Genomic DNA, 14,929 nt, shown 5'->3' with positions numbered 1-14,929 from the left:
AAGTCTGTGTGACATTTCTGTGCAAGTGTTTTTCTGTCTGCACATCTGAGTTGGCATCTGAGTATGCTTTCCACTGATCAGATAATCTTGTATTTTTATAGTTTCAATGCAGCCTGTCACCCTGAAGGAGCCAGAATCAATTGCAGTCCTACCCACAGAAGTAAGTTTAAAAAAATCTCTTCATAAGTCAGTGAAACAACCAAACAATGTTTATTTTCTGTGGCATCCTTCACAGTATCTATCATCACCAGTTACCCCATAGAGCATAGTAAAATAGGATTGTAAATGTGTGCATGATATGCTTCAGGTCTAGGATGAGGATTAGTACTTCCATTTAGATAGCCTGTTTTTATAATTTCACCATACCTACTGGTAACAGTGTGATATTAAGCTTTTGAATGTTTGCATTATGGTAGCAAGATTTCATTCTATTGTAAAAATCAGGAGTTGTCTCCCCTAGACTTTCTCGTATACTTAGATATGTAGCCCTTGATTCAGCCTAGTCGCTCTTCTCTGGACATTTTCTAGAACTGCAATATCCTTTTTGCAGCCTGGGTACCAAAACTGCACACAGTACTCTAGATGAGGCCTCACCAGTGCATTATAAAGGTTGAGCATAAACTTCCCATTACATGCTATCGGATGGTGCAGCTTCTTGGATCATTAGCGCAACTTCTTAAATGGCAGCACAATGATTTATTCATATCCATAATTTCAATAACAAACTGAAACAAACTGTGAATTTGTTTCTTTCTCGATCTGCCGGTTTTTTAACTTTTGGTTTTGCCTTTGAATTTTTTTTTAATTTTATTTGAAGAAAATAAGATTCCTTACAATCAAGTTGAACTGATACAACAAATGTCAAACTAGGAAAAAAAGCAGAAAAAAAAACAAAACACCAGAAAAAAAGAAAGCAGGATCAAAAAGAGACAAACCCTAACAAAACAGAATTCAAACCCTAAGAGAGAAAGATGCAAGAGCCAACAGCATGGGCAAAAATTTTTAGAAAAACAAACAAAGAATGGAAAATGTCCCTTTCCCTCAATACAAATGCTTCTAAAATTTTATTAAGTAAATCAATTAAATCCTTGCCATCTTTTAAAAAAGTTTCAAATATATCCTCTAAGTGAAAACTACATTTTTCCAATTTCAAATAATATAGAACATTAGTTACTCAGTGACTTATGAAAGGTGGGTTGGCATTCTTCCATTTAAGCATGATAAGTCTACATGCTAGTCTTGTGGTATAGGCAATTACTATCAACTTATCTTTCTCCACTTTAAGTCCATCACCAAACGCAGATGTTAATGGGTTTGGAGTGATTATGACACCAAGGCTGTCTGATAATGCATTCAAAAGTATTTATCCAAAATTATGTTAATTAGGTGTATCCCAAAACATATGACCCAGTGAGGCTGGAGTTAGATTACAATGCTCACAAGAAAATTTTAAACAAGATAAATGATTGATGAAAACTTTTATGTTGAACTATTTAATGCTTTGTGCATATGGAGCTAGAGTGTATTCTGTGCATGGCTGTAGTGCTGTTATGGCGCATCGAAGTATTCAACATAGTCAATTGTTTAAAATTATCAGTTGGTGCTGCATACATTGATGCATTGCGATTTTACCATTTTTCAAGAGTTTAACATAGCAGCATCTAGTTCATCTGCAGGTCCTTTGTGTAAAAGACAGCAGACTTCTAAAGTATGGGAGTACTTTAAGCAAAAGCCAAATAATACTGTGTTCTTTCACTCTGTAAATATGAAATGACGTATCATTACAGCACAACAACTATGCAGGAGCATCTAAGATAGAAGCATTCCAGAGGTTTCTATGAAGAAACAGCCAAGAAAGCACCATATGTTCTAACTACTTTTTTTTGGTAAATTGCTGTATTCTACAGTCATTTATTTTCCTGAGCACTGGACTTCATAAAGGTCCTGTCTCCAGGCATCAGTGCTGTAGTAGGCTAGCAAGACTTTTTTTTTTTTTTTCAGAGGAAGCTTATCTCTCTATTATATAAAAAAAATCCTGTGACGAGACAAGACTTTTTAGCCTGGGACGAGACGTGACTTTTTCAGAGAGATACTTTCAAGTCCCATGAGACGAGACTTTGTGCCAAGAGATTTAACCATGCCCAGTGCTGGAAATAAAAGACAAAGAGTAGATGACAAAGTAGAACATCATAAAGAATTCAAAAACATTGGCGTGATACACATGCAGAGCAGGTTAGAGATAATGAAAGTACTAAAATTCGAAAGTCTCAAAAAATGATAGTAAAGATTGCATTAGCACAAACAAATGGAAATTATTACCCTGTGAAATAACGGAGCAGTGAAAAGAGATCGAATATATTGTTCGGATTTAAATTTTAAGTTGGAGACTTGTAGATCATCTAGTTCGTGTTGCCATCAGGGAAAAGTAGTGTTTCTACCCAATTAAGAGGCATATCCGCGAGAATTAAAAGATTTGTTGTTTGCTGAAAGCGAAATCCACATATGCGAGCGGCAGAGACGTGAAGTGGTTGGCATGTGGCACAGGCTGGTGGGTTGGCAAACAAAGCGAGTAGAGGGTGAAGCCCCCAAGTAATTAGTAAAAAAAAAAATATGATCTAATAGTAGTGTACAGTGTGAAATAGCATATAAACATGTGCTGCTACAACAATCTATGCTAATATTGTTATTAGCCAGTTTTGGTATATTCCTACCTGCTCTCTTTTTAATTTGATGCATATTGGTATGTCTCTAGCTACCTCTTTGCTATTGGCACTGCTTTACTTTTAGCTTTGCCTCCCACCATATTGTGTTTTAGGTTAAAGAGATCATTTTTTTACCTTCATGTTGTCATCAGTTATCACATCCTGATACTTTGTGTAACTTCTTGCCAGAAACCTACATTAAAGTATATTAATTCTCAGCCTTTGGCTTTCTTGGTGAGTAAAGCTATCTGTCCATGTTCACTACAACCAGCAGGGCAGCGCACACTCTGTAAGGAATGCGTCTTAGGAGAGAAGCCTCGCTAATACAGCGTTCAGGGACGAAATAGTAAAAAGATGGATTTCTGAAGCCTGATCTTGTTGAGCCTGGGGCTAATTAAAAGATTGTTTTATATATATATACGACTACCTTCGTTACTCTGTTGTGACTAGCAAAGGACTGACCTGAAATGCTGCAGCCAGCCAAGGACAGCTCATATGGGGTTACAGTTTATTTTGCCAACTTTGTCTTTGTGCAGTTTACTTAGGAATGTTATTTTCAAGTTCCAACGCAGTTAAAGGACTCTGTAAATTTCAGTGTATTGGTTCCAAAAGCAACGAGAGGAAGCAGCAGCTGAAGAGGAAGAATTCAACCATCCCCTCAGCTTGACTGCCTCAGAAGATCCTGCAAAACAAACTTTTCAGTTTGTCTTAGATCAGAATACTGGCAATGCTTTTTCACACAATGCTCCAGCGTATAACCTGCCAGAAGATGCCACACCACCCAGTGGTGAAGACCATTGCAATACACCCCCCATTGTGAGTGCTATGAACCTTCATAAGTCTCCAAAACCCAAACCACTTACTCATGTATTGGCAAGACCTTTCCCAGATGCAGATTATCAGAACTTCATTAAACCTCCCTGGAACCGCCATATGCTTCCAGGGACTCAGGTTTCTTCAATAAGTCATGTCACATGACACCCAGGTATTGGGCAACCTGAGCTGAATCCATCTGCAACTCCATTTACCCCACTAGTACCAAAGCATGATCCACCAGATGCCATAAGCTACAGTGATGTCCAAGGAATACCCGTGGGCATGAAAACTGAAAGAACTGAAATATCAGACTTTGCAAAGTACATGATCTGCCAAGAACTCATCAATACTGGTCTCACAAGGTTCAACGACTGTCCTGAAAACCACAGGAGTTAAAGATCCACATTTAAGGTAGCAATCCATGACTTAGACATCTCACCCATGGACAAACTAGATCTACTGGTGAGATGGATTGGGCCCCAATTGGCAGAATATGCCAAAAGACTTAAAAATGACCATCCACTGGCCTCACCCTTGTCTGGGAGAGACTAAACCAAACATATGGAAACTGAAGTCATTGAGCTTTCCTTATTCAAAAGACTACAGAACTTTCCAAAACTGTCCAACAACTATGAATTGCAAGCTTTTGGAACTTAGTGACCTTCTCCTTGAACTTGTAATTGCTAAAAAGATATACATTTACCTGGTCTCGGTTATTTATATTCTGCTAATGGTGTTAACCCCTTGGTGGCAAAACTGCCATACCATCTTCAAGAGAAGTGGGCTTTGGCAGTTCCAGGTACAAACAGCTGCATTGAGTCTCTTTTCCACCCTTTTCCTTTTCCTCAGAAATCGTTAGGTGAATTGCCAAGGCCAAAAATCCAAGCTTCTCAGTTAATGAAGTTCATGTGCCAAGCTCATCAACTGCGAGGTATGAGAACTTGAGTGCTAGACATAAGGACTTAAGGGGTTCTGTTTCCGTTCGTAAGACAGGAATTTTAAACAACACATCAACTGCCAGCAAGATGTGACAGAATAGAAGGTTTACAATCCCAACCACTACTGCCCAATACATAAAAAACCACAGCCCCTAAAGAAGTGTTGCGCTTTCAGAGAAAATCCTATACAAGAGCACAAGGAATTTCTTCGAAGGCATGAAATATGCTACAGGTTTTGTGCTTCAACAGAGCACTTTGCCAGAGATTATTGTAAAGCCACTATTCAATGCTCTCTGTGTGGCAGTGACCATGTTACTGCTCTCCATCCAACTTCCCAAGAGGACTCTATACCCATCTCCAGCCATGGCGGGGAGAACTCTGAACAAGTATCAAGACCAGTATCCTCTAAATGTACCGAGGTATGTGGTGAAGGACTTTGTGGAAAATCCTGTTCTAAAATACCGTATGTCTCATAAAGGTATTCCACAAGGAACAGCCAGAGAAGGCCATTAAGATGTATGCTATTTTAGATGAATAGAGCAATCGTTCACTTGCAAGTTCAGAGTTCTTTGACCTGTTCAATATAAAAGGGAACTCTTCATCCTATACCCTAGGCACATGTGCAGGCCTAGTTAATACTATAGGAAGAAGAGTGAACGGTTCTATTGTGGAAGCGGTGCAAAGGAACATGCAGTTTCCACTTCCTACACTGATTGAATGTGATCAGTTTCCAAGTGACAGGAGATTCCCACACATGAAGCAGAAGGGTGCTGTCCTCATCTGTAACATATGGCCAGCTTTATCCCACCTCTGGGCAAGGATGCTAACATCTTGCTTTTGCTGGGCAGAGACATTCTAAGAGTCCATAAGGTATGTCAACAGTGTGATGGCCCTGGGTCATTGTGGGGGATGTCTGCATAAATAAAACTCAAGACCCTGCTGTGTCCATTCTTACAAGACAAGTGTGGTCGGATAGGGGCATGTCACTTACTTCAGGCAATGCCCATGCCACTGTTATGTGAGAGAGATACCTAATCTGCACACAGAGATGCTTGATAACATACAAGCACTCAGTATGGTTATGCCTGAAGAAGACCTTGGTCATACAGTTTTCCAGACTACCAGTGATGAAAATGAGGTAGCTCCTTCTATTGAAGATTAGGAGTTCATCAAAAATCGTAGACAGGGAATTCTGTAAAAATAGCTGTAGTGGTTGGGTAGCTCCATTACCTTTCTGCACTCCAAAGCACATTCTTCCAAATAATCATGAGCAAGTGGTGTCAAGATTTGCTTCACTGAAGAGAAAGCCAAACAATAGACCAGAAATGAAAGAGCACTTCATAACATTCATGCAGAAGATATTGGACAACAATCATACAGAACCAGCTCCACCATTGAAGGAAGGTGAAGAATGTTGGTATCTTCCATCCTTTGGCGTATACCATCCTCGCAAGTCAAGACAAATTAGAGTTAGTCATTGGGTCAAGTGCACAGTACAGAGGCATATCTCTCAACAATGTACTTTTAACCAGTCTGAACCTAACTGACAACCTTATCAGAGTGCTTACACGGTTCAGGAAAGAACCCATTGTGGTGACAGCTGACATCCAAAAGGTGGTCCATTGTTTCATCATTAAGAAAGATCACAGAAACTCCCTCAGGTCATTGTTACGATACCAAAGGAACATCAGTGATGAAGTCATAGACTACCGTAGGAGAATCCAAGTTTTTGGAAACAGCCCATCCCCAGCAATAGCACTATAAGGACTTAGAAGAACAGCTAGAGAAAGAAAGGAAGAATATGGGTGTGATGCCTAAGAGTTTGTAGACAGATTTTTCTAAGAGTGGATGTACCACCTGTGCAACAAAGTCTTGGCCTACACCAGGAAGTGACTTCTGACACATTCACTTTCTAAGTTTCACAAACTGAAAAGCCATTCACCAAACATGGAGTCCTGTCTGTAGTAAATAGCCTGTATGACCCCCTAAGTTTTGTGACCCCAGTAACCATTCAAGGAAGAGCAATACTCTGGCAGCTCACTAATGGGGAAAGAGACTGGGATGCACTATTACCAGTGGACCTAAGATCAAAATGGAAGATGGGATATTAGTATGTCCCTAGCTCTCTCATTGCTATTGGCACTGCTTTAGTTTTACTCTGTAAGGACTGGATCTTAGGAGAGAAGCCTCGATAATATGGCGTTCGTGGATTTAATAAAGCAGGATAACATATTGTTAGCTAGTGATCCTCGTGATGTTTATGATAAGTTTCTTTACCCTCGCTTTATGTTAGTTTTTTTTTTTGCCCAAGTTTTTGTTGTATAATCTTCAGTGTCACTTGAATTAATAAGTTGTTTTCAGATGGTACTTAAACTGATCTTTGCACTAATGTTGGACAGCTGAACAGATTATAAATTTGTGTGTTATTGAAATCTGACTCAGATAAACTTGGTGTTACTTGATCTTGTGTTTTTGCATTTATGTTGTACTACTAAGCAGACCTGATCTGTAATATCTGATTCAAATTGCACTACCTTTGTTATCAAACATTTATTCATGAACTGAAATTATTTAGATTTGAAAAGATTTTGATTTTGCATTCCTTTTTGCACTTTATTACACAATACAGTGTTGATATTCTAATGATATAAGTTTTTCATATCTGCTTTTTTGGTATTTGTTACATTTTTAACAGAGTAATCCAAAATTATTATTTTGACCAAAAAGTTTGCTATATGTTCTGCCATGTTTTCATGTTAAAAAGACTCAGAACCACAGGATGGCTTATTACATAAGCTGTATAACTTTCTCAGTCTATATCCCATTATATACATACCATCCCATAACTGGCAGTTAATCCCATCAGTCTTACATTTAAAGGCATAGATGAATCTAGTTTTTCCTATATGGACAGTCTTTGACTAAGACCCGTAGCTCAGTCAGGAACTGTTCAAACTATTCACCAGGTGCCTGCACCATTTCATTAAATTTGTAGTACGAACATTGGATTTGTTTTTGGCATTCCATAAGCTTCAAAACGGTCATAATATGTTGTAATTTTTTATTGTTGTCTTTGAATAACGCCCATGTGTTGTACATGTCCCATCTTTTGTCACCATTCCACAGCAGCAAGTAATTACACTTTTCCTTTTCTGCTTTGTCTTGATGTGGACCCATGAACATTAGCTGTACGTGCTGCTTGAACTTTTGCCATGAGTCTGGCAAATTGACTGAATCACAGTCCATTCGAGGTGAAGGAACTCCGGCAACATCAATAACTGTTTATTTTAAGTAGTTCTGTTTAAAATAATTTTGAATGAAAGCTGGTGAGCAATGCAACCTGCACAGTTCAGATTGTGGACATGGCTATGCAAATGCAATGCACAATGGCTATTACAATTATTATAATGCAGATGCTGTTTTACTATTATTCCTTTTTACCAACTGTCATTATTAAAGGAGACTTACAAATGTAAATAACTAAATATACAATAAATTTGAGCAAATAAAATGTACAAATATTGAACAAAATTTAAAATGGAGAAAATGACATGTAGGACTATAGTTAGATAGCTAGTACGATTAGTGAAGAGACTAGAACTAAAACTGAAGTTTCTTCATAGCAGCAGATTATTCTGCCATGAAGGGATGACAAAAAATTTTTTAAAATGAGGGACCAAACGAATAGGTGAGAGCCAGAAGACAAGCAAAGGTTCATAAATGGGAAAACATTTACACCCCTTTAATCAAAATAAAAATCTAAATTATTGTGAAGAATACACAGAGTAGAGGTTGCTTTACCATGAACACTGATTAAATAAATACATGCTAAACATTCTGTCATTTCTCCATATTGTGACTGCTACTGCAGGGGGATGCGGCCCCCCTTCAGAAACCCCCTCTTAAACAGTTTTTCAACGGGAAATAAACACGCTCTTCAGCTCCTCTTTGCGGGATCAGCTGCAGGCATGCTAGCTTGCGGCTTTGAACAAAATAAAAGACCAAGCTGCAGCCGTCCTGTGTCTCACTCTCCTGTCTCTCTTCCCCCAGACTCCCTCTGCTCCGGCTGCTGCTTCTGCGTCGCTGTACCCCATTGATAAAGAAGACTTTGTGTTCTTTTGACCAGGAATTGAGGCAGAAGTGTCAAGTTTGACAGCTGTTCCTTGCGAGGCTGGATCGCCTCTGAAAGAGACTTGTGTTTGTATCTGTCTGAACAGCAATAAAGTTTCTACTTTATAGAAAACCTTCTGTACTCTACTCTGCAAATTTGTGACCCAAGCTTGACAGTACTAAGTCATATGAATAGGAAGTGCTGATTGTGAACTTTATACCTTTGACCTGTGATATTACCTGCAGCACCCTTTTAGGTCAATCATCTAGCAATGCGGCAACAACCGCTCCGCAATCTAGCAGTACCTGCAATTAAAAGTGTTACGGAAAAGACAGGAGAGCAATTAAACTTTTTAGCAATAATTTCTGGATGTAAATGAAAGTCAAATTCAGGATCATGAGGTTAAAAAACCCAAAGTGTCTGCATATAGATTCAGAAACTACCTCAAGAAATCCACTAGAAAATTAAAGAAAAAGGCAAATCATAATCACCAGAAGAGTAGAAGGTTAGAAACCATAAACAGCACCATCATGCTTTGTGCCTTCAAGAGATGCCTGAACATTTCTGGACTGTGAGCAGCTTGGATAGTCCTTGTACTGCTTTGGAGGAAAACAAACACACTTTGAAGAAACTACACTCTTTTTCCTCAGAAGAACGACATATAGCCCTCTCCCCCTAATTGGAGTCTTGATGTGACAGTGAAATAAAAACATGCCTTTAAAAAAAGGACAAGCAAGTGTATACAAGGAAGGTCATTGTTCAAAGTCACCCATGCACCAATGAAGCTAAAGTTACACCATTGCTTTCAGCCAAGAGTTTACTAAGGTGATTTGAAATTTACTGACATATAGTTCTACTCCATTTTCACCCCACTATTTTAGGAGGAGAAAGACCTGGATGAAATTACTGAACAGGAGCTTGAATTTTTCATGCAACAAGATGATAACTTTATAACTAAAGAGGATGAAAAAATACCAAGGGCGAGACCAGAGAAGAAGAAGAAACCAGCTAAACCAGCTAAAGGTAGGAGCAGGAGGAAAAGAGATTAGAAATTAGTGAAGAAAGAGAGAGATACAGTGATAATCAAGCATACCTTGCTAAAAAAAAGAAAAAAAGTACTTATGAGGGATCTGAATTCAGTATAATTTCAGTATGTCGGTGCATGTTTGTGCAAGATGTTCTAGAATGGCTATACTAGAACTAATAGATTTGATTGTGTCTGTATTGACTTTCTGCCTTGACATATTTCTCGGCATGTTTCGTCTTTTTGTTAGTGAATGTACAAATCAACTAAGCCCATAATTTTAGTCAAGTTAATCACACCTTCACATCTGATTATAAATCTAGAGGTTCTGTGATATCATACCTTCGTGCTGCTTCTCATTTTGCTAATATAAACCTAGAATGATGTGTGTGCTACATTTTCTTACAGTGGAACAACTTCTTCAAGACTTGCTAAGTGAGACCCTGCCACTGAGTCAAGATATTTCCCATCTGGATGAGTGAGTGGCTTGCTAAGCTTGTTATCCTTAAACTTTCCAAGGGTAGTGTTTTTGGGTGGGCACCTTGTTTTATTTAAGGATAAGTGTAAAGTTGAACTGTATAGATTTCCATAGATAGTTTCTGGCAAGTGTTCCAAGGATGTGGCCATGGGAATCCTGAAACAACAACAAGAGGAAAACAAGGTCACTTTTTACAAGAGCTAGTCTACAGGCCTTTCTTAGTTTATCCATGCTGTTACACATGCATAATGTTTGTGATATGCAGCGTCATCAACTTTGTTCACAATATCTTTTAACAGATATATTTTCTAATGTTAAAATAACTTGAAGCATTTTTTGTTGCCCCACTCTATAATAATTACCTGTAAGTGAACTGATTTAACTCTAAAGCTGGATAAGCAGAAAAAGAAACTCAATTAATTCCATTGAAATTTGTATTTTAGGTATCAATTCTTATTATTTTAATAAATCTTTCAACTTCAGTATCACTTTTATCTGTTCTTCAAATTCAGACCTTTTGATAGACTATCTGCTGATTTTCTGAGCACACAAACTTTAAGCAACTCTGACAGGTAAAACAACAATATACATGAGTGGGACATACATATTTCTTTCAGTCGTCTTCATGTGAAATGTGTCATGTAAGATGATAATTTGCTCTGAAAAGAACACATGGTGACTTTAGTCAGAGGAATACAGAAAAAAGCTGCTTTATGCTTTAAGACCACTAGGGGGCCCCAAACCCCAATCATGAATGCTCAGGCAAGTCTGAAGTATAAAACAATGGGTTTTATTTTAAAACAAATACTGTACCTCCAAACAGCATTTAAGTGCACAATTCTTCACTCTTTTCAAGTGCTACTGCCTGGACAAGGCGGTGCTGTGTCTTTTATTGAAGACCTGAGTATACTTCCAGTGCCAGGGCTTCGCCTGTTCGAAGCACTTCTGGGCCATATGGAAGTCCCAAACAGCAGCACCCATGGACCCCAGCAAGGTTGCGCTACTGGACTAGACATTCCCTGTTGGTCTCTGATGGGTACCGAAACCCAGGGATGCTGCCATCTAGTGTATTGGGGGAGCATACAGCCTTGAGACGGAGCCTCCCCCAATCTCTCCATTATACTAGCCTCCTGGCCAGATAAGGAACTGTCACCAATCCTGGTGGGGATGTCAGCCCATCCGTGCTGTACATTATAGCTTCCAGAAAAAAACACCTTACAATCTGATTCTTTGTCTTGCATTTTTGATGGATAAACTGCTGCACATCCTGTCAAGCAAATTCACATCTCTACAGAAAGTTGTCTATGTACGCTGGCCTGTTGTTAATGTTTACACGCTCTGTTTTTCTGTTGTAGGATACCAAAAAGACCAGAGGCCCAGGAACCTCCTGAGTTTTTCCCAGAAGAGACACCACTGTCCTTGGTTTCAGGGGATGTGACAATTCCTACACCAATAGAAGCTCCTACTGCTATCTCATTACCTGTAAGCATAGAGTTGGGAAACCAGGCGGTAACATGTGCATGATACAGACCTGTGATTTGTGTTACAAGTGCTATAAAATCAAAAGATTCTGCACATGGTTCTACAAGTAATAGAGAATTGGGCGACAACAATAAAAATAATTGATGTTAAACAATTATCAAGAAAATAATTAAATATATGCAAATTTAGGAGAATCAGATTCTGAATTGTGGTTATAGGACAGAGAATCAAATTTGTCACATTTAAAGTTCTTTTTGTGTGTATTAATATGATTTGCCCTGCGGTGGGCTGGCGCCCTGCCCAGGGTTTGTTTCCTGCCTTGCGCCCTGTGTTGGCGGGGATTGGCTCCAACAGACCCCCGTGACCCTGTAGTTAGGATATAGCGGGTTGGATAATGGATGGATGGATAATATGATCGTATTGTGTGACTAAATCTTGGGCCAGGTATTGAATAATGTTTGTCTTTTTAAATAAAATTAAATTGATTCCATTTAAGATAAATCCTGCTGGTTATTTAAGATAAATCCTACATTTTTTTGGGTTATGTTCTAATTACATGTACTTTAAAGTCCATCCATCCATCCATTTTCCAACCTGCTGAATCCGAACACAGGGTCACGGGGGTCTGCTGGAGCCAATCCCAGCCAACACAGGGCGCAAAGCAGGTGTACTTTAAAGTGATTTTTTAAAAATAAAATTCAATTAATTCTACTTAAAACAAACCCTACCTGTGCATTGTGATATTAGGTTCTAATTACATGTGCTTTAAAGAGAACTAGACAGCTATAAGTCAGACAGCTATGCCACCAAGGTTTACCTTTTTAGGAGATGTGCACTAAGACAACCCTAGCCTGAATTAATCTGATGATCAAAACTTATAAATCTGTCGCACAAGAAACACAGAAGAATTGTTTCCTTCTTCTCTCTCTTTCTTTCTCTCTCTCTGTTTTTATTCCATGCTCTGTCTCTCTAGGAATTTTTATTCCTTGAATCCCAGAGTTTTTTAAAGGGGTGGTCCAGCCATGTAAAATACCAGGCCATTACCCACTTGCTGTTTCTGATGTCCAGGCACTTAGATGTGCTACCAGGACTTTGACGAGTTACTTCCTTCCTTAATTTTTCTGCTGCCATCTATTTACTTGAGGAAAAATAGTCTGATTTTCTTTGGAGCTTCCCCATGTTTCCTGTAATATTTCATCCCATGTGGCGATTACTAAAAAAAGTAGGACTACCGCTCCTAGTAATCCTTTCTTGACAGTTAATGGGCCTTTCCTTCCCTGTTGTGATTTCATTATCTTTTACTGTTCCTTCTCCTTAAAGCCACCTTTTAGGTTATGGTGACATTCTTTGGACAGAATAGCTTGTGACCTTGTTCTTATTTATTTATGCATGTACATTATGTATGTGAATGCATTTAGTTATTCTTATTACAGTGTTTAATGTAAACTTTAATTTTATTCACAATATCTACTGTATTTGCAGAGCCTATGATAATGCACGGCGGCACGGTGGCGCAGTGGGTAGTGCTGCAGCCTCGCAGTTGGGAGACCTGGGGACATGTGGTTCGCTTCCCGGGTCCTCCCTGCGTGGAGTTTGCATGTTCTCCCCATGTCTGCGTGGGTTTCCTCCGGGTGCTCTGGTTTCCTCCCACAGTCCAAAGACATGCAGGTTAGGTGGATTGGCGATTCTAAATTGGCCCTAGTGTGTGCTTGGAGTGAGGGTGTGTTTGTGTGTGTCCTGCGGTGGGTTGGCACCCTGCTCGGGATTGGTTCCTGCCTTGTGCCCTGTGTTGGCTGGGATTGGGTCCAGCAGACCCCCGTGACCCTGTGTTCGGATTCAGCGGGTTGGAAAATGGATGGATGGATGGATGATAATGCACTGACCACAATGTTTATGATAAACCAATTTAGAAGAGATGGAACATCCCAGAAGGGAATGTGATGCTTGTATTTTTGGTTTATATGCATGTAGATATGCCTGCAATCATGGAGTTGATCCAGTATTTTACAGAAACTGCACTAAAACTCCCACCCTCATCCACAACAGAGAACTAAGTAGTAATAAAACAGAGGCATGCTGCGTTATACCACCTCTATTAATTAAAGTCATAACAGTTTAGCATAAGCACAGGCAGGAGCTCAGCAAATTTATTTTAAAATAACATTAGTGAAATCTTGTCAATTTCTAAATGAGTTCTGCAGAGTTCCATGCAAGGAAATGTTGATTATTTTTCTAGTTTCAGATAATATAAAATGTAATTTTCCCATTGAGTTAAAGAAGGTGCATTTTGATGCTTCCAATTGAGTAGAATTAGTTGACACACTACAAATGTAGTGCAAGAAATAATGGTCAGTTTATCAGTAGATAGTCTGAGCTTATCTGAAATAACTCCAAAGGCTACCTTAAGAGGATATGTGATGATCGTTCATTCTTCACCAGGAGTTCCCAAGTTCAGTCCTGGGGTACCATGGTCCACTGTGACTGGGGGGTTTTCATTCCTACCAGTTTCACAAATAAATGATGCAGTCTTAATTCTAACTGATCTGATTGTTTAATTCATCTTTTTCTTCTCTTAATTTGCATTCCAAAATATGTGCTAGTCATTTTTTTGCCATATCTTAAGACATTAACATTTTTTTGCCATATTTTAAGACATTAAAAGTTAAAGTTAATCTTAAGACATTAACTTTAACCCAGCCACAGGGGATACACAAGCCAGTGTGTTTCTTCGTGCCGGTCCCAAGCCCGGATAAATGGAGAGGGTTACATCAGGAAGGGCATCCGGTGTAAAATTTTACCAAATCAACATGCGGACTACAATACAAATTTCCATACCGGATCAGTCGAGCCCCGGGTTAACAACAGGGTTAGCCAACAGGGTGCTGGCAGAAATTGGGCTACTGTTGGCCGAAGAAGAAGGAGAAGAAGAGGGGGGAGACGTGTCCAGAGGCAGGAGGAGAGGAGGAAAGTACTGTAAAGAAAGTGGAACTGAGGGTAGGAACTTTGAATGTTGGCAGTATGACTGGTAAGGGGAGAGAGTTAGCAGATATGATGGAGAGAAGGAAGGCTGATATATTGTGCGTGCAAGAGACTAAATGGAAGGGGAGTAAGGCCAGGTGGATCGGAGGTAGATTCAAATTGTTCTATCATGGTGTGGATGGGAGGAGAAATGGGGTAGCAGTTATTCTGAAGGAACAGTATGTCAAGAGTGTTTTGGAGGTGAAAAGAGTGTCAGGCAGAGTAATGATTATGAAGCTGGAAATTGGAGGTGTGATGATGAATGTTGTTAATGCATATGCCCCACAAGTTGGGTGTGCAATGGGTGAGAAAGAAGATTTTTGGAGTGAGTTGGATGAAGTGATGAACAGTGTACCCAAG

At 39.3% G+C, this 14,929-nt stretch overlaps 1 protein-coding gene across 1 annotated transcript in view; it reads left to right on the top strand.

Moving 5' to 3' along the window:
• rec8b (REC8 meiotic recombination protein b) overlaps positions 1-14,929 on the top strand; it is a 78,221-nt gene that overhangs the window by 16,202 nt on the left and 47,090 nt on the right. The window contains exons 7-10 of the mRNA XM_051922482.1: positions 102-160; positions 9,449-9,590; positions 10,000-10,069; positions 11,425-11,551. Coding sequence (XP_051778442.1) covers positions 102-160; positions 9,449-9,590; positions 10,000-10,069; positions 11,425-11,551 — 398 coding nt within the window. The remainder of the gene's footprint in view (positions 1-101; positions 161-9,448; positions 9,591-9,999; positions 10,070-11,424; positions 11,552-14,929) is intronic.

This window comes from Erpetoichthys calabaricus, chromosome 2 (assembly GCF_900747795.2).
Source record: "Erpetoichthys calabaricus chromosome 2, fErpCal1.3, whole genome shotgun sequence".
NCBI lineage: Eukaryota > Metazoa > Chordata > Cladistia > Polypteriformes > Polypteridae > Erpetoichthys > Erpetoichthys calabaricus.
The sequence above is the reverse complement of the archived record's forward strand: the minus strand, read 5'-3'. Positions and strand labels throughout refer to the sequence as shown.